The sequence below is a fragment of the Ictalurus furcatus genome, chromosome 9, assembly GCF_023375685.1.
Source record: "Ictalurus furcatus strain D&B chromosome 9, Billie_1.0, whole genome shotgun sequence".
NCBI classification, from domain to species: domain Eukaryota; kingdom Metazoa; phylum Chordata; class Actinopteri; order Siluriformes; family Ictaluridae; genus Ictalurus; species Ictalurus furcatus.
Window position 1 is genome coordinate 19,901,053 of NC_071263.1, and position 18,250 is coordinate 19,919,302.

The 18,250-nt window shown below is 40.1% G+C and overlaps 1 protein-coding gene across 2 annotated transcripts in view; it reads left to right on the forward strand.

Annotated features, from left to right (window-relative positions):
• Positions 1 to 18,250, forward strand: part of fermt2 (FERM domain containing kindlin 2) — a 44,792-nt gene that overhangs the window by 23,859 nt on the left and 2,683 nt on the right. Inside the window, exons 4-15 of one of the 2 annotated variants that reach the window (XM_053633758.1) lie at positions 1,354 to 1,482; positions 3,712 to 3,744; positions 6,507 to 6,732; positions 6,825 to 6,927; positions 7,272 to 7,379; positions 8,868 to 9,002; positions 9,143 to 9,192; positions 9,583 to 9,707; positions 9,809 to 9,915; positions 10,800 to 11,018; positions 17,542 to 17,666; positions 17,871 to 18,012. In XM_053633758.1, coding sequence (XP_053489733.1) covers positions 1,354 to 1,482; positions 3,712 to 3,744; positions 6,507 to 6,732; positions 6,825 to 6,927; positions 7,272 to 7,379; positions 8,868 to 9,002; positions 9,143 to 9,192; positions 9,583 to 9,707; positions 9,809 to 9,915; positions 10,800 to 11,018; positions 17,542 to 17,666; positions 17,871 to 18,012 — 1,502 coding nt within the window. The remainder of the gene's footprint in view (positions 1 to 1,353; positions 1,483 to 3,711; positions 3,745 to 6,506; positions 6,733 to 6,824; positions 6,928 to 7,271; positions 7,380 to 8,867; positions 9,003 to 9,142; positions 9,193 to 9,582; positions 9,708 to 9,808; positions 9,916 to 10,799; positions 11,019 to 17,541; positions 17,667 to 17,870; positions 18,013 to 18,250) is intronic. The other variant, XM_053633759.1, reaches the window with a different exon arrangement.

Here is an 18,250-nt window from a genome sequence, read left to right on the forward strand (position 1 = left end):
CTGCAAGGTGATGTATTGTTCTAGCAGGAGAGTTGCATGAGAATTTATGCTGGTTTATTTTGTTTTTCCTGAATCTTAAAATGGCATGTAAATTAATCCTACTAGTAAAAGTTGTTGTGTGTAGTGATGTGCGATTCAGAACAAGTAATGTGCACTACAGTTTAGGGACGTCACAATACCAAAAATCTAGTAGTTGGTACCGTTACCACCAAAAGTACATGATACTTGATACCAAAGTCGGTACCACGGTGTGGTTTAAAAAATAAATAAATATGTAAAAAATAAAATGTAAAACTCCTGGAGGACATCCTCCTCAGAGAGAGAGCGAGAGAGAGAGATTTTAGTTATCAAACACCGTCTGACAGTGACTAATAAAACAGTGCTAAGTGCTAATAACAAGTGCCAAAGTGCACACACACCTTATACTCTGAATGCAAGCATTAGTTTAAATAAGGAGGTAGATTATAACATTGCAATGCGTTAGCATCGTTAACAAATAACTGGCTATTGCAAACATGACATGGAGTATAACCTTAGCTGGTTTCACAGCTACAATGCCAGCTGCCTCAAACAAACATAATATACGACCGTCTTTCAGGTGCTTCTCCAAATTCCAGGTGTTTCCTCGCTTTGTTTGAAATGAACGATAGCATCGGTTGCACACCGGCAACCGACGTTACCTTCCCTCTCTTTTCCTCTCAACGAGTCGGGGCGGAGCTAAATTAGTTATAAGCTGAGCTAATCTTCTGTAGTGTTTCCCGTGTACTTGTAGGTGTTGTTCTTCTTCTTTACCACTTGTGGACCGACTAAAACACTTATGCGTATTTGCTGCCCTCTTCAGTTCCGGAAGAATTGCAACCTCGGTACCTTCATTACCACGGTATCAATGCTACTGCAGAAAAACAAGTACCGTCACCTTTTAAGAATGTTTGTATCGACATGGTACTGAAGTATCGATTCTCGTGACATCCCTACTATAGTTACACCACCCAGGGCATTTTATTTAAATATACTGTATATAGGGTTTTTCATTCTCTGGTTGTTTGACAAGAGAAGAAAGAAACACTAGTGACCATTAGCCTGCTAAGCCTACTTTTTTGCCTATTAACTATGAATAAACAAAACGAATAGCCTTTGCTTGCTCCAGCTGTCTGGGTTAGCGATTTGTCTACTCCTGCTTTAGAATTCTTAAACTGCTAATATTCTCTTGAGGTATTTTTACTCGTCCCATGTTTTCTGAACAGCAATTTGTAATTGATCTTGCAGAAACGTCTTTTTAAACTCATTACACACAAATTACATACCCGCTGTATGTTAAGGGAAAAGGTTCTAAAAATCCCTTTTGTTTTGCAGATATCCGCCATCCTGAGGAGCTGTCCCTGTTGCGCAAACCCCGTGACCCCAAAAAGAAGAAGAAAAAGCTGGAGGAGTATGAAGAGGAGACTCTGGAGCTGGAAGGCCCTCTGCTTACTCCGGGATCAGGTACATCTGCCTTTGCGTGCTCGCGCTCTCTCGCTCTCTCTCTCTCTTTCTCTCGCCTGCCCGTCCGGCCGCCACAGAGATAACCGTATGAATAGCAGTTCAATCCAGTAGTATAGAAGCCTTGTGCTAATCCATAGCATATTGTCATACAACCGCTCAACCTGTAGCTATCTTGCCACTCTGTTCAAAAGAAAGCAAATTTCCTTTATTTAATTCTTTGAAGACCTTTTTCTGTTACACTGAGTAGGTGAACTTCCTACTGTTGAAAGGTGCAGATGCGCAAGGAATCTTGTACAGTGTTGGTGGTGATGTTTCAGAAACTGGAATTTTAATAGTGTGTCCCTTTCCCCCCCCTTCATTTGTTTTTTTTTTTTTTTTTGTGATGCGCAAAAAGGTTGGATCACCTCCACCCCGTTTTCTTATTCTGACTAGTCTGCCAGAACTCAGTGCTACTCTTAAACAGGCTCAAACATACTCCTTAATTTAAATATTGAGAAGTTGAAACTAGGTGTCGTTGGTGAACGTGGAATTAAATCTGCTGTCTTTGAGCTTGGAAATGTTTTCATCCGTATAAAACATTAATAGTTTGATGATTATTATTTTGTAATCATAAGATATTCAACACTTCTATGATTGTACTTTGCATAAAGCCTACTTCTTGTGCATTTTGTATTTGTACTATGGAAGTGTTGTTTGGTTGATTTATGGCAATGCAATTGCCATTCTTCATGTTTAAGATTTAGTCATAGGATTAACTCCTGCTCCTTGTTATCCTGCAAGCATATTTTATAACACATTTTTGCTCCCAGCTTTTAACGAAGAACGTTTTTGCTCTTAAATAGACTTTGAAGATTATTTTAATGGTACTTCTCAGATGCTTTATACATTCTGGCCCAGGTCAGCAGACTCACAGGCTGCATTTATGGTCTGGCTAAACTAGATTTGTTTTGGCTTGGTGGTATAATATATAGTATATTACATATATAGGGAAAGTTGTTTTTAGAGTGTGTGGTTAAACTGCAATGAAACAAAAGCGAGATTATTTTCAGAGTGTGCTGGAATTATGTGGGCCACATGTGGGCATGGAACAAGCATTTGATTTGCAATCATAGTGCATGGTCTTTGGCTGTTGTGACCAAATGCTTTATGTGATTCCGCACATACTTGGTCACACTGCCATTTTGAAACAAACCGGGCAGCCATCAAGCAATGCCCCACAGCGATGAAGCAAACCCACTTTAAGAGGCATCTGTAGACAGAGTTTTTGCCAAGAATCCATGAATGGAGCTCATTGTCCCACCCATGCTCCACCCAGGGCCCCAGAACAGCCATCACCCACACAGATGCAGCCTGCAGGCCTAGGACACGAAGCAAAGGGGTCGCAGAGGCCTAGTGTGCAGGGTTACTGTTTCTGAGCTCAGGTCTTCAGTCAATCCTGCCCTTGTTCCTTCAGTATTAGCATTTAACCCAGGACTGACCCTTATTAGAATAGAGTAGGGGTCCTGCATGGTCTCTATAAGAGATCTCCATGTTTCACGCTACAAAAGCTCTTTCTGAGAACTGAGTGGATGTAATTCCAGCTTTTCATGCGCAAGCTTCTGAGGGCTATTGCTCCACAACAGGAAACGAGTTCACTACTGTTTACCACCCATCGGGAAGGGCTTGAACAGATAAGAATAACTGCAGTGCAGTCAAGCTGGAGTGGGCTCTCTTCACCTATCAGGAGGAAGATTTGCTTACACACTCTCACTAATACACTGATCTCGTTGAGGTGTAAATTTTGGTGTTTTCTTATAGATTGTGTGCTGAAAGTAAAGGGTAACCTCTGCAATATTACAGGTAATGTATGTAATTCTGCAATGGTTTACTTACATAGGTTGGATGGAGGAGTCTGGGAGTGGATCGCTACCCCAGTGCTGAGTGTGTTGGTAAAAATGATTAAGCTTAACCAAAGACCTAGTCTGATCAATGTACTCCTCAAACTGAATCATTAACCATAGAGGGTGACTAGCACTGGGTAAAATATATTCATACCACATCCTCGCCCTGACTGGCAACCCAGTAAAGGCCAAAATGAGTCACATTCTGACATTTGAGACTGGTGGGTTCAGATTCAGTGGGTTTTTCTCTTCCTCCATGTTCTTTAACTTTTTTCTTTCTTCCTGTCTGCTAATCTCTTTAATCTGTCCCATCTCCTTTCTTCTGCTTTTCCTCATCCCTCTCCTTTAGCTTCTGAGGTAATATACATCGGACCTGTGAAAGGTAAGACTGTTTCTCTGTGCCTCTCTGCACTGCTTCTTCCACGTCTCCCCAATCAAAGCACCCGAGCCTATGCCTGCCAGCTAGCAAGCAGAGGAGGTCACAGCTTGGTTCTCAGATGATTGAGGGATTGATAATGTCCATGGAAAAAAAGTGATTCTCACAGTGCTTTTTTGTTTTGCTTTTTCCTTTTCCCCCTTAATATTCCCAGAAAGTTCATTTCCCTGAGAGTTCATTATCCCAGGCCAGGATAAGGAGCGAATGTGAAGAAATCGGGGGAGGTCCTGGATTAGCTTGCATCTTTAGTCATTTCGCTTCTTTGTTTTAAAAGGGCTTTGTATTCTAACACACTATTTACTAACTTGAACATAAAACGCTCGGGGTTGGGGGGGATGCTGGTAGAAGAGAAGAGGATCAGGACCCCTATATATTGAGTATATCTATTCATTTTCAAACAAATCCCAATCCTTGTCTCTGTCTCAGTGTGTGTGTGTGTGGTGAGGATTTAGGATGTAAACATTCTTAGAGCCAGGCTGTGTTGACCATCTCCAAACCGTAAACTGGGTAAAATAAACATGCTGACCTGCTGCTCTCTCCAGCAGAGCTGCTGTCCTTATCAGCTTTCTCTGCGAGTTTAACATTCCTTTTGGGAGCAGAAAACCCTTGCGTGACCTCCTCCTGAGTTTATGAGAACCTCCACAAGCTCTCCCCAAAGGCCTGTGGATGCACTGCTCCTTTGGATCTCCCTCTTTTCTCATGACCTCTCCCCCTTCCACAAGCCATTTCCTGCCCTGGTGGATCACTGTGGCTTCACACTGCTATGCTGGTGGCTTGGCGTGCCTGCCTTTCAGTCAGGGGCTACGATGTGCCTGTAAAGGAAAAAAAACTGTTTAAAGTGGACTAAAATTTTTAATTTCTAATGATATTCCTAGCAAATGAAAGGATTCACATGGGAATGTAATGAGTGGCCCTGACCACATTTACATGCATGTCATTTTGGGTAGGTTGACTCATTATGGTTATGGTCTTTTTTCAGGTATATGTGCCACCCCATGATGCTTTAGGAATAAATTCAGGGATTAAATGTCAGTTTTAAACTCTACATGCCAACTTGCAAAGAATAAGCCAAGAATATTCAACAATTACTAGGGAAGGGCGATAAGACAAAAAAAATCATATCACGATACTTGAGGACATTTCTAAGATACACAAAGCATAATCCGTCTTCCATACTGCTTATCCTAAACAGGATCATAGGAGAGCCTGGAGCTTATCCAAGGGGACTCAGGGGAACAAAGCACCCCTGGACGGGGTGCCAACCCATTGCAGGGCACAATCGCACACACAGTACAGACAATTTAGAGATCCTAATCAACCTATAACGCATGTCTTTGGACTGGGGGAGGAATCTGGAGTACCCGGAGAAAACTCCTGAAGCACAAGGAGAACTCTGCGCACACAGGACTGAGGCAGGAATCAAACCCCCAACCCTGGAGGTGCTAAGCAAGCATGCTAACCATTAAGCCACCGTGATTATATAATTTGGCTAACAGATTGTCTGCAAAACAGCAGTTAAACTGACTTTGACGATTCTTTGCTTTAATGCCTACAAAGAAGATTAAGTTCTTTGTTACTTCAAATCAACCGCTTCCATTCAGTACCATTTAATTAGTAATTATTAAAAATGTTTTTTAAAAAATACATCACCATACCAACGATCTCAGAAAAGTGCATCACACACTCAACTATCACGATATTGATATTATATCAGTAGATCGCCCGGCCCTAACGGTTACTCTTTTTCATTCATCTCAGTAACCACATTAAGTATCTCATGAGGAATACCCTTGCTTTTCATATTATTTCTGCATTTATTGCACAAATAATTAGAAACAGTATGTATGCCTCTGAATACAGTGTGAGCAGTTTTCCAGCCCTAGTTCTCACAAAGAATGGAATAAATGTGTGTGTGTAAATGTGGTCACTTTGTAATTTATTTTTTTAGTCATGCGTATGGTTTTTATATCCAGAAGGAGGGGGGCCATAAAACCATTCATTGGCCTTTCATTTTATTTTTTGTTCAAGTTTGTAGTTTTGAACACTGAACTCTTAATGATTGATTGATTGTGGTCGAGGAAACTTGTGACTGAAACCTCAGGAAATCGAGAACATTTTTGTAAAATTGTAATTATATACTAGAAATGTATCAATGTGTATAAGGTTTGGAATAATGCTTTTACAACATCATAACCCGTTAGCATAATAGATTTTTAGCATATTCCTCCCACTCTGTTGTAAGACATGTTGGCTGTCACAGCATGAGCTCCGGAACCCCTCATGCTCCTGGTTGTGCTGTTTGCTGTGTTTGCACCCCACGTGTTGAAGAGTGTGTATTAATGTGCATCAGCATGTTGCCTTATTGCTTAAGGTTGCCATGCATTTAATGTGGTGACATCAGTGATTGTGTGTGAACGGTGTTTCAATGTTTTTTCCTTCTTTTTTTTTTAAATACATATGTTGTCTTAATCTTGCATTGCAATGATGTTTTGTGTCCTACCACATAAGGGAATTAATTTAAGTTTCGTGAATGCAGATTAAGAATAGTCTTGGGCTATAAATGAATCATTTATGGAGTATCTATATTGGGAAACATCTTTAGTCCTGGACTAAGCTTAAAGTGCATAATTATCTAGTATATTATATAGCATATACCAACAGACATTTGAAATAGAAAGCAGAATGCTGATGTCCATTCTTTGTTTCAGGGAGTATCTATTCGAGTCCTGGCCTCTACAGTAAGACAATGACTCCCACCTATGACTCTCGAGATGGCAGCCCACTTTCCCCCACCTCAGCCTGGTTTGGAGACAGTCCATTGTCTGAGGGCAATCCCAGCATCCTCGCTGTGAGTCAGCCCATCTCCTCACCTGACATACTGGTTAAGCTCTACAAACCGCCCTCCCTCCTCGATAAGGCCAAAATAAATCAAGGGTAAGTCCAGAAACATGGTTCTAAGGATTGGGGATTTAAGATTTGTGATGGATTTGGTTGTAATTTAGCTATCTTGTGTGTATGTTCTGAAGGTGGCTGGACTCCTCCAGGTCTCTGATGGAGCAGGACGTTAAAGAGAACGATGTTCTTCTTTTGCGGTTCAAATATCATAGCTTTTTTGATCTCAATCCCAAGGTTAGAGTCTGTTATTTAATCTCATCGTGCAATACAATATAGTACAGTACAATATAGTATACACCTACTAGCTGGGTCTTTCCTAGAGTACATTGCTCTCTTGAATGTTTGGATTATTAAGTGTATTTTGTTAAGTATTGCAATCAGTAGAGGAATGCTTAAAATGGTAACCCCCCCTTGACATCTTGATGTTCTTGATGTTGAACACCACTGTGCTGAATTCTTAGCAGTCAGGTAGTTGTTGCAGCTGACACAGTGGTTGTGAGATGGAGGAAGTGGCTTTCAGACGTGTCCTGTTTGCTCAGCTGGGATGAACAAGCTGTGCTGTCTCTTGTCCTCCACAGTATGATGCTATCCGGGTTAACCAGCTATACGAGCAGGCCAAATGGGCCATCCTGCTGGAGGAAATTGAGTGTACTGAGGAAGAGATGATGATGTTTGCGGCCCTCCAGGTAAATAAGAGTGAAAGTGTGTGCATGCGCGAGTGTACGTGTGTGTGTGAACGTGTGTGAGAATTCCAAAGGGTGGGAGGTACATCTACAAGGCCATATTAGGCTACAGGATTGCTTAGTAAGCCAGTGACGAGAGAGTGCATACAGTGTTTATGTTGGGCTCCCTGCCCTCCTGCTCTGTTAATGGATTGACAAGGCTGTGTACCTGTAGTTGGCTAGGGTTAACTGCTGTCCACAGATGTGTGTGCTGCTACAGCTTCTCTTTGCTGTTTCACACTGTTTAGGCTTAGCTTATTAAACCTTGTGGTTGTTGTAATTAGAGTTAATATACATATCTCACAAGATATTTGCTTGTCCAAGATTTTTTACATCTGGATGTGAATATACAAATTACAATTCTGTACATAGAAATAGTAGAATTACCCTTTGCTCAAAGTGACAGTTTGTGTATTTGTTTAGGTCGGTATGTATTTGACTATCAGCATTTCAGTTGAACCAGACTAGAAGTTGTGTCCGGTTGAACCAGACTAGAAGTTGTAAAATGCTCATTTAGCTTGCAAATGAATGCCAACGCTTTTAAGCTGCTCTAAGCCTGTACACAAGGGCAATTTGGCCCAGGATGTAACAAGGAGTCTTAGGGGGGAATTTAAGGTTCTAGGTGTGATATGAGCCCCAGTGCCCCCTTTGGAAGCCTCCTTGGCCTTTGGGGGGGGGCATCTTGCTATTTCAGACCATCGTTAAAGCTGGGTGACAAGACCCAAGGACGCCAAACTGTCTTCACCCCCATGTGTGTGTATACATAGAGTGGGTGCCTGCTGAATGGGTTGTAGGACCACACAGCCTAACATTCATCCATCTCCAGCAGTCGTGCTTAAGAGGTGTTAGTTTTTCAGCATGGGATTTATTGACTTGTATTCGGGGTCTAGTGTTTCCTGCCCCGCAGATGCTGGCTGTGGCGAGTTTAAATTAGTCCAGACTGCCTCTACGTCAGAGCTGCGTTTGCTTGGCTGGATGGCTAGTTAATGTTGGGATTGGGTTTCAGGCTGGCTGGAGTACTTTCTGTGTGAGCGTCTTGAATTATCACAATGTCTGAATGTAGTGGGATCTACCCATCTCAAGATCTTTAACTGCGCAGTGATTGTTTAGTAGAGTCTAAAAATCACCTGTCCTATCAGACCATCTGCTTAACAGCATGCAAACGTGAGTGAGGGCAGCTGTTTGATGGTACAAAAACCATTTGTCAGCAAGTTGTATTTAGGGACGAGTTTCCATTGTGATTTTCCATATAGCCTTATGACTCATAAAAAAATTGAGTACTCATGGACAGTAATCAGCAAAATGGGGGCAGTGTGGAAAATAATTACTATGGGATATTTGATTATCAGACTGGATACTATTCTTGCACCGTATTTAAAGAAGAAAATACTGGTTTTCTCTTTCGGTATTGTTGAACATGCTCTTATTTTGAATGACCTTCTTCATTTTCAGTATCACATCAACAAGCTGTCCATCATGTCTTCAGACAATCACATGAACAACAGCGAGAAGGAGGTGGATGAAGTGGACGCTGCACTGTCAGATCTGGAGATCACCCTGGAGGGAGGAAAGACCTCTAACACACTGGTAGTCTCCGTCTCACACACTCGCAGGCCTGACATCTCCACTGCACTGTTCTGTCTTTCAGTTTGAATACAAGTTTTTTATACCAAGAATTTGAATGAACCTTTCAACAAAGTTCCTCTGTGTTCCATCTTCATTCCCAGGGTGACATTACATCCATCCCAGAACTGGCTGATCATGTGAAGGTCTTTAAGTGAGTTAAACCCAGCACAGCTTCTCAGTTTTAACTACTGTATGGTTTTTTTTGTTTGTTTGTTTTGTTTTTTTAATAAATATTGTACAAGCTTGAATGTTGTATACAAATATTACGTTTGACATTAAAGTCTTTAAGAGGCAGAATGTTTATTATAAATAGGCTTGGGAACTGATGTAAGGCATAACTTCTCACAGAAACATTTTAAGATCAAAGAAAACATATAAAAATATAACAATATAAACAAAAAAGCCAATTTTTTAGACTTATAGTTTGTCTTATTTTATGAAATTATTATTGTTTGTGTACTATCAAATACATGTAATCTTTTGGATATGTTTGCTTCTAATTCTTACATACATTGTTTGAGATATTTGCTTCCTTTCTCAGGCCAAAGAAACTGACACTGAAAGGACCCAAGCAGTACTGGTGCACATTCAAGGACATTACAATCTCCTGCTACAAGAGTCGTGAGGAGGCCCATGGCATACCTGCCCACCAAATGAACCTGAGAGGTAAGAACCACTTTGGGTTTAGTTTTCTAGAATTAATACTTGACATATTAGAGGCTGAAGTTGTGCATTCTTGTGTCTTTTTTTTTTAATTATTTATACAGGCTGTGAGGTTACGCCAGATGTAAATATTTCTGGTCAGAAATTCAACATCAAGTTGTTAATCCCAGTAGCGGATGGCATGAATGAGATCTGGCTGCGATGCGACACGGTGAGCAAATGGCCTATTAACAGCTGAATGAACATTGACTACGTTTACATGGACAGCAGTAATCTAATTATTCACCTTACTCTGAGTAAGATAATAATGTGATTAAGGTGTTTACAGGAGTCGCTTTTAGAATGCTCCTTTCATGTTCCCGTTTTACATGTTATAGAACATAATTAGATTAACGGCACACGTCATTACGTCACCGCGCCACGCCGTCCGACAGCCCTCCAGGATTTCACATATCGACATACAGTTCATTTTCGTTATGGTACCGTATACAGTTTTGGGTGTTTTTATGAATTTTTTTACAAACGCTTTAAATGCAGTTAATTATTTGTCATGGTATACATGCAAATAGACAACTGCTTGAAGCCATGGGCTGCGTCCCAAATCGCATACTTACCGTCTATATAGTAGCCGAGATACATGTATTTTTCCCCACTACAGGCCTATAGTAGGTAAGTACGCGGTTTGGGATGCAGCCGTGCTCTCTTGTTCGGCATAAAATGGTTGAGCACTGCCGTGTGTGATCGTGTCCTGTCGCAAAATGCAGTGAAAACTCACACAACGTTAATAGTGTGATTAAGGTGTTTACATGTCTGTAATACACGTTGATAATGTGACTAAAAGAGGAATACGCCACATGTCTTAATTTGATTATTGCTTACTTCGAGTATGACCTTAATCAGATTAAGGTAATTAAAAATTGCTGTTTACATGGTAGTTTCTTAATCATTGTATTGTCTTAATCGGGTTAATATTGAATTATTGTTGTCCATGTAAACGCACTGATTCAGTAACTATAACTTCGAATCATACATCTCACACTTTTTTTTTATGAAATTGCTAAAGTTGATTTAGTTTTTTTATTCGCACGTATTTAGGAGAAGCAGTACGCACAGTGGATGGCTGCCTGTCGTCTGGCCTCCAAAGGGAAGACAATGGCAGATAGCTCCTATAACTTGGAGGTCCAGAACATTCTGTCCTTCTTAAAGATGCAGCACATGAACCCAGATCCCCAGATTATTGAACCGATCACCACAGATATCAACCCTGAGTGTCTCGTCTCACCACGATATCTGAAGAAGTACAAGAACAAGCAGGTAACTGAAGATAAGGTGGTTAGAACCTGTAGCCAAATGGGAAAACAGTCTAAGTAATGCACGTTGGTTCCCACCTGAGCAAAAGCAGGTTAGTGCTCTCAGGTCCAAATTAAGAATAATGAACTTCAGTTTGGGTGGAACTGATGATGATTATTCACTTAAACCTTCTAATCTACTTTTGTGGTTCTTGGTAATCTAGCTCATGCATGTTGGGAAATGGATTACAGATGGTAATATACAGATACAATAGAGATAAAGAATGAGTGTAACTGGGTGAAAGGGCCTGAGAAGAAGAGTTGGGTTCTGCTGTACTTACCAGTGTACTGGGTGTGAGCCCTCCCAAATGGCCTCCTGGCATCAGACTGTCCCCCAGAGGAATGCATGTATCTACTCCACTTATCTACATCACACCTCTTCCCTCACTGCCTACTGCAGTGCTGTGAAATCCTGATCATCCCACACCAGCACACACCCATGAAAACTAACGGTTTCTTTTTCCGTTTTTTGTGCTGCTAAATCAGGACTAGGACATGCCTAATAAAAACGATAGGAAGTGAGTCAAGAACTGCTTTCCATGAATGTAATAAATGCGGTAGTTTTTTTTCCTCTTCATTTGTTGCCGGGCAGTATGAACAATTTGGAAAGTTTGGGCTGAGTTAGTACAAGTGTTTATTGTCCATGACTCTGACTGGTAGCGTGATGAGATGTCAACCTTTCTGAAAGAGGCAGTAATCCGGGTAAGGCCTTACAAATGTGTTGTAGATGTAAAACCTCATCAGTCAACAAGTCAGTCAGATCTGCTGTACCGCTTTGATGTGATGTGATGTCATGTTTAAGTGCTCGAGAAATAAAAATTTTCAAAAGGTTTTTACGCCAATATGGCAGTATATATAGAAAAAAAAATAGTTCATGTGTAGTTCTTCACTTCTGGGAAAATTATTATATATATTTTTTGATGACCCATTCCTGTCCTAATCTTAATTTTCTCTAATCAAATGCTTTCAAGAACCTATGTACCCTGCCCCTGGGGGAGGGTCTTGCTCAACAGAAACAGCTTTTGTTGGCTGTGTGCTTTCCTGCACACTATTCATTTCCAAGAGGGTGGAATTTGTGCAAGTTCACGGTCAAGTGACAGGCACTTTTACAGGAGTGTTTCGCTGAATTAGGGCAGTTCAATGGCAGAACATCTTGTCATAAAACATAATTCTGTCATTTTACATAGTCAGGGTATCTTTGTAAGTAACATAATTAATACACTATATGGCCAAAATTGTGTGATCACCTGACTATCACACCCACATGTGGGCCTTGTCCTAAACTGTTGCCACAAAGCTGGAAGCACATAAATATATAGAATGCCTTTGTTTGCTGTAGCATTACAATTTCCCTTCACTGGAACAAAGGGGCCCAAACCTGTTCCAGCATGACAATGTGCACACAATGAGGTCCAGGAAGACATGGTTTGCCAAAGGTTGGAGTGGAAGAACAAAGCCCTGGCCTCAACCCCAATGGAACACCTTTTGGGATAAACTGGAATGCTGACTGCCCCCTAGGCCTTCTTGCCTGACCTCACTAATGTATCACGAATGCTATTGGATGGTGTGTAAGTCAGACAAGCACTTAAACTTGCTGTCACAAATCAAATCATGGTTCTCATAACATTTCATGGGTTTAAACACTCTTTTTTTAGCATTCCGTAACAAACTGTGTCCAGGTGGCACTGTCATGTGAACACTTTTCTCCCTGTTTTACCCTGCAGTGGAAGAGGAAATGCCCTTGTAAGCCCAAGTTTGGAGTATGTAGCACATATCTGATTAGTGTAAAGATGAGTATTTGTGTAGAGACGTTTTAAGGAAAACCATATAGTGCACTCTGCACCAATAGAAGTGAACTGGACGAAAAAATACAATTCAAGGGACAGAAAATTTCAAATTCATAAAATGGTTTTGCACTGAATAGTATTGTGGAGACTCATGCATGGTACATGTGTAAGCAATTAAACTGTAGCATAGCACATGTTGGTATGTTTTGGCTGATATTATGGAACTGCTGGAATGTGCCCAGTGTGTAAGTGATTAGATGGGTGTTTGAATGAGGAGGTGTAGCTGCTTTAAATGATGAGTCAGGGTATGGGAATAAGCCAGATGTAGTGTGATGTGTACTCTGAGTAGCTGCAGCCTGCTGAGAAGGCTGTAAATTAGCAGCACAGGAAATGGCAGGAAATGCCTTATTAAAAGGGAGTACGTGTATCATTGCAGTTTGACACAAGTGTGGAAATTTCACAACCCAGCTCCTGAGCTGAGCAGATTTTGAATGCAGCAGCTTTTAGTGCATGGTGTTATTGTGTAAAGCATATCCGCCGCCATGTTTTTTTGTTTTTTTTTTTAACTCCACCCAGAAACCAGAAGATGGTTAGAGCACGTATATGGGAGCGAGTGAGACCACTAGGGCCTGCTGAGTGTGTGTAGTGTTAGCGAGGGGCAGTGGTTCTGGCTGAAGTCCACAGATTGCAATGTTTGGAGGGGTAGTGGCTTGTAATATGACCAACCTTTCCCAGCTGCTCTCCACCCTGTCGTCACTACATCAAAGCTCCAAGCCATCTGATCCCTTGAGTCTGTGTTTGGAACTGAGGGGGGTGGGAACGGACAAAACGGGCGGGAAAGCAGCAGGAAATGAGAGCCGCCTGTGAACGTAGCTTAGGACAAACACGACCGGCGTTCTCGGCCGTGCAGAAGATGCTGGATTTTGTGTTTTTTGTTTGTCTACTCCAACCTTTTCTTCACCAACAAGCCAGGCATTTCCTCACATTTAGAGGGAGAAATGCTTTAATTACTAGAACATTAAGCACTGTGATGCCAGACTTGACTGTTTACTTTTATTTATGTTGTGTTTGACTGGTGTTATCCACCAGAATACGTATGAGTCAACTGCGTAAAGCAGGGCATTTTGAGTCAATTTGGATTCAATTTGGGGTGTAGCACCCTCTTGTGGAAATGTACAGTATCTATCAGTAGTAATCTATCGTTGTCCTTTCATGAATGAAATAAGGGTATTTTTTTTATGTACATGTGAGTGTGTGGATATGTATGTGTATATGGCAGTATATATTGCCATGTTGGCTAGTACCTGTAAGTTTTGTTTGTAGGTATTCCAGACAATGTAATCCATGTTTTATGTTGATCTAAAGTTTACTAAATCCAACTGTTCTATATTATCAATAATTTTCAGTTATATCTTTCAGCAAGTAAAAGTTGAAATTTTGCAGTGTTTTTTTCATTCTTTTTTCAAATGTCTTTTCATTCTTGTGTAGGTTTTCAATATGCTGTGCGCTGCTTGTTACACACCTCTTTTTTTTTTTTTCTTGTGTATTCAGCTGGAGACTGCTGCATGAGCTTCGCCTGTCATGCGCTAACCTTTTTGTTTAGCTATTTTTGACATGCTGACTGATAAAGGCTAATCTGTTCTGTTTTAAACTTGTCTGCTTGTTTGCTACTTTCTCACCTGCTTTATTTGTTTTACATTTTTATCTTTTTTCCCCCTTCTTTTGCTCTCCTCCTGCCCCTGACCTTCTCAGCCAGGCTATATCAGGGACCTGGTAAGTCAGTTGCTTGCAGCGATGTGATGTCTTTCTTAACTCCATCATTCTTGTTAGATATCCATTTTCTAACTAATTTGGTGGTTAAGTAATGAACTTGTGTGGTTTAAAGTAGGGCCCAACTGATTACGAAAACAGCTAACTAAAAATTGATAGCCAGTAACATATACTGATATAATCCAAGCAATATAATACAATATATGAAATACATGTTCCTTTTCATTATTATTTTATCTAGTACAGTTTATAAAGTGTGGATGCTGGTTCATAAATATTTTAAATGACTGAGCTATGTTTGAAATGCAAAAATGAAACTATCCATATACCCAAATTGAGATTTAGGAGGTGGGGGAGGTGTTTTTTTTATGTTTGCTATCAGTGTGGGTACAGTATCATTTATTATTATATGAAATTGTCTACATTGATATCATGTAAATATCTGTCTTAAGAATTAATTTGCCCATAAAGTTTAAGAATCTCATTACATGAAGTGAGCGATTATCGTCTTATAATGAGTTTGGATGTTGTTCAAATAATATCTATAAATATCTGCCAATTTTATTGGTGTACTGATACTTTGGTTGGGTCCTAGTTTAAATCTATATACAGTGGTGCTTGAAAGTTTGTGAACCCTTTAGAATGTTCTAAATTTCAGCATAAGTATGACCTAAAACATAATCAGATATTTTCAAACAAGTCCTAAAAGTAGATAAAGAGAACCCATTTTAAAAAATGAGACAAATATTGTACTTGGTCATTTATTTATTGAGGAAAATGATCCAATGTTACATATCTGTGAGTGGCAAAAGTATGTGAACCTTTGTTTTCGGTATCTGGTCTGACCCCCTTGTGCAGCAATAACTGCAACTAAACATTTCTGGTAACTGTTGACCAATCCTGTTCAGTTTTCAGTACAGAACAACTTCTACTCTTCCACAACATTTCTATTGGATTAAGGTCAGGACTTTGACTTGGCCGTTCCAAAACATTAACTTTATTCTTCTTTAATCATTCTTTGGTAAAAATTACTTGTGTACTTAGGGTCGTTGACTTGCTGCATGATCCACTTTCTCTTGAGATTCAGTTCAGGGACAGATGTCCTGACATTTTCCTTTAGAATTTGCTGGTATAATTCAGAATTTGTTGTTCCATCGATGATGGCAAGTCATACTGGTCCAGATGCAGCAAAACAGGTCCAAACCAGTGAACAGCCTTCTGGGTTGTCCATGTGATCTTTGAACTGCAGACGGGCAGCAATGTTCTTTTTGGAAAACAGTGGCTTTCTCCTTGCAATCGTGCCATGCACACCATTGTTGTTCAGTGTTCTCCTGATGGTGGACTCATGAACATTAACATTAATCAATGTGAGAGAGGCCTTTAGTTGCTTAGAAGCTACCCTGGGTTCCTTTGTGACCTGGCAGACTATTACAAGTCTTGCTCTTGGAGTGATCTTTGTTGGTTGATCACTCCTGGGGAGGATAACAATGGTCTTGAATTTCCTCCATTTGTATACAATCTGTCTGACTGTGGATTGGTGGAGTCCAAACTCTTCAGAGATTTTGTACCTTTTCCAGCTTGATGAGCATCAACAACTTAGTAAAAGAGGTCCTCAGAAATCTCCTTTGTTTGTGTCATGATACACTTCAACAAATGTGTGTTGTGAAGATCAGACGTTGATAGATCCCTGTTCTTTAAATAAAACAGGGTGTTCACTCACACCTGATTGTCATCCTGTTGATTGAAAACACCTGACTCTAATTTCACCTTCAAATTAACTGCTAATCCTAGAGATTCACATACTTTTGCTACTCACTCATATGTAATATTGGATTGTTTTCCTCAATAAATAATTGACCAAGTATAATAATTTTGTCTCATTTGTTTAATTGGGTTCTCTTTATCTTCTAAAGGGTTCGCAAATTTTCAAGCACCACTGTAGGTTGCTTGATCTGCTCTATTATGTCCTTGGATTTCTTTTCTTTTTGAAACTAACCACTGTGAACATGTTTTGAGACTAAATGGTGGTGGTGTCAGTACTATAAGTTGAAAATCTGAAATGGAAAAGAATGGTACTTTAAAGCAGGCAGATCTGTTTTCCTGTAGTAAGTAGTTAGTCATTGGTCAGAAGCAGCACTTTACTGTGGTTAGGAGTGGAGGTTGACCGATTGATCAGTTTTGCCTATTAACTGGCACCAATAACCAATTGCTGGAACTATCAGTTGTCAGCAAAAATCCACACCGATAATTTTCACAATCGCGTCTGTTGCTGTAGCGGCTCAGAAGGGTCCGTTGTCATTATAAAGTGCAAGAGCAGCCTCTAGAGGCGAAATAAAAACTATCACTGACACATTTTGTTGCATTATTTGAAGTGTTTTTTTTTTAGTCTCTTTTTATTTGTTATTTTGACTGTTACTTTTTGCTTCTTTTATTTACTTTAATATTTATTAATAGCTATATATATATATATTTTTCATTTAAAAAATAAGTACAGTACACTTTTCATGGTCACATTTCACTCATTTTCATAAAGTCAGTGCTGTTTATTTTTGTAATAAAGTTCAGCATTTTTTTTTTTTGAGTTATGTTTTCATTCAGTATCAATTTTAAATCATCATTTAAATCTGTTGATCAGTCGGTCAGCGGCAGGTACTGCCCAACTTGGGTATTGGTTTCGGTAAACTCCACTTCCATCCATCGGTCAACCTCTAGCTAGGAGTGACTAAACCCCACCACTGAGCTCTCTCACTGGTGAGGAATGCCTCTCTGCTTCATCACCTCTCACTCTCTGCTGCACTCACTTCCTGTTTGGTGATGGTTTGTTAATAGCATAAAGGTTCTTGATGTCATTTGTTCCTCTGTGTGGGAGTGGGGTGTTGGGAAGGGTGAGACTAGAAGAATGTGTTGAGTGTTTTGTGCATTTGTTTTCAGATTTCTGCTCGTATCCTAGAGGCCCATCAGAACGTGGCCCAGATGAGTCTCATTGAGGCCAAGATGCGCTTCATCCAGGCCTGGCAGTCACTGCCAGAGTTTGGGATCACTCATTTCTTGGCCAAGTGAGTGTGTTGTGCATAGTCTTGTTAATCATTTTTACAAGTCTCCAAACTCCCTGATTCATACAAATGTTTGTAAGTCAGGCAAAACAGGCACACCCAATTTACTGTTCGTTATTTTCCATTCTATTTATATTCATACAGTTAACTCCTATGTTGTGTGTTAAGTATGGTAAATGAGTCTTATTTTTCACATCTATTTCTAAGGTTCCAAGGCAGTAAGAGAGAGGAGTTGATTGGCATCACCTACAACAGATTGATCCGCATAGATGCCAGCACCAGAGACGCCATTAAGACCTGGCGCTTCAGCAATATGAAACAGTGGAACGTCAACTGGGAGATCAAGATGGTGAGGTGTTTTTTCGTAACCTAAACTCAGGTTTAAGACGATACTACATCTTATTTCCTTGCACAATTCATTTTATACTGTAAATTAAATATAACATACTCAGTTAAAATGGTAATCCTAAGGACAGTTGTGTTTTAAATGAGTGAAATCAAAAATAAGCCATAATGCTATGACAGCAGAGGTTTTAGGATGAGACGAACATTAGCAAAGCTGTTTTCAGGCAAAAATATCTGTGTAT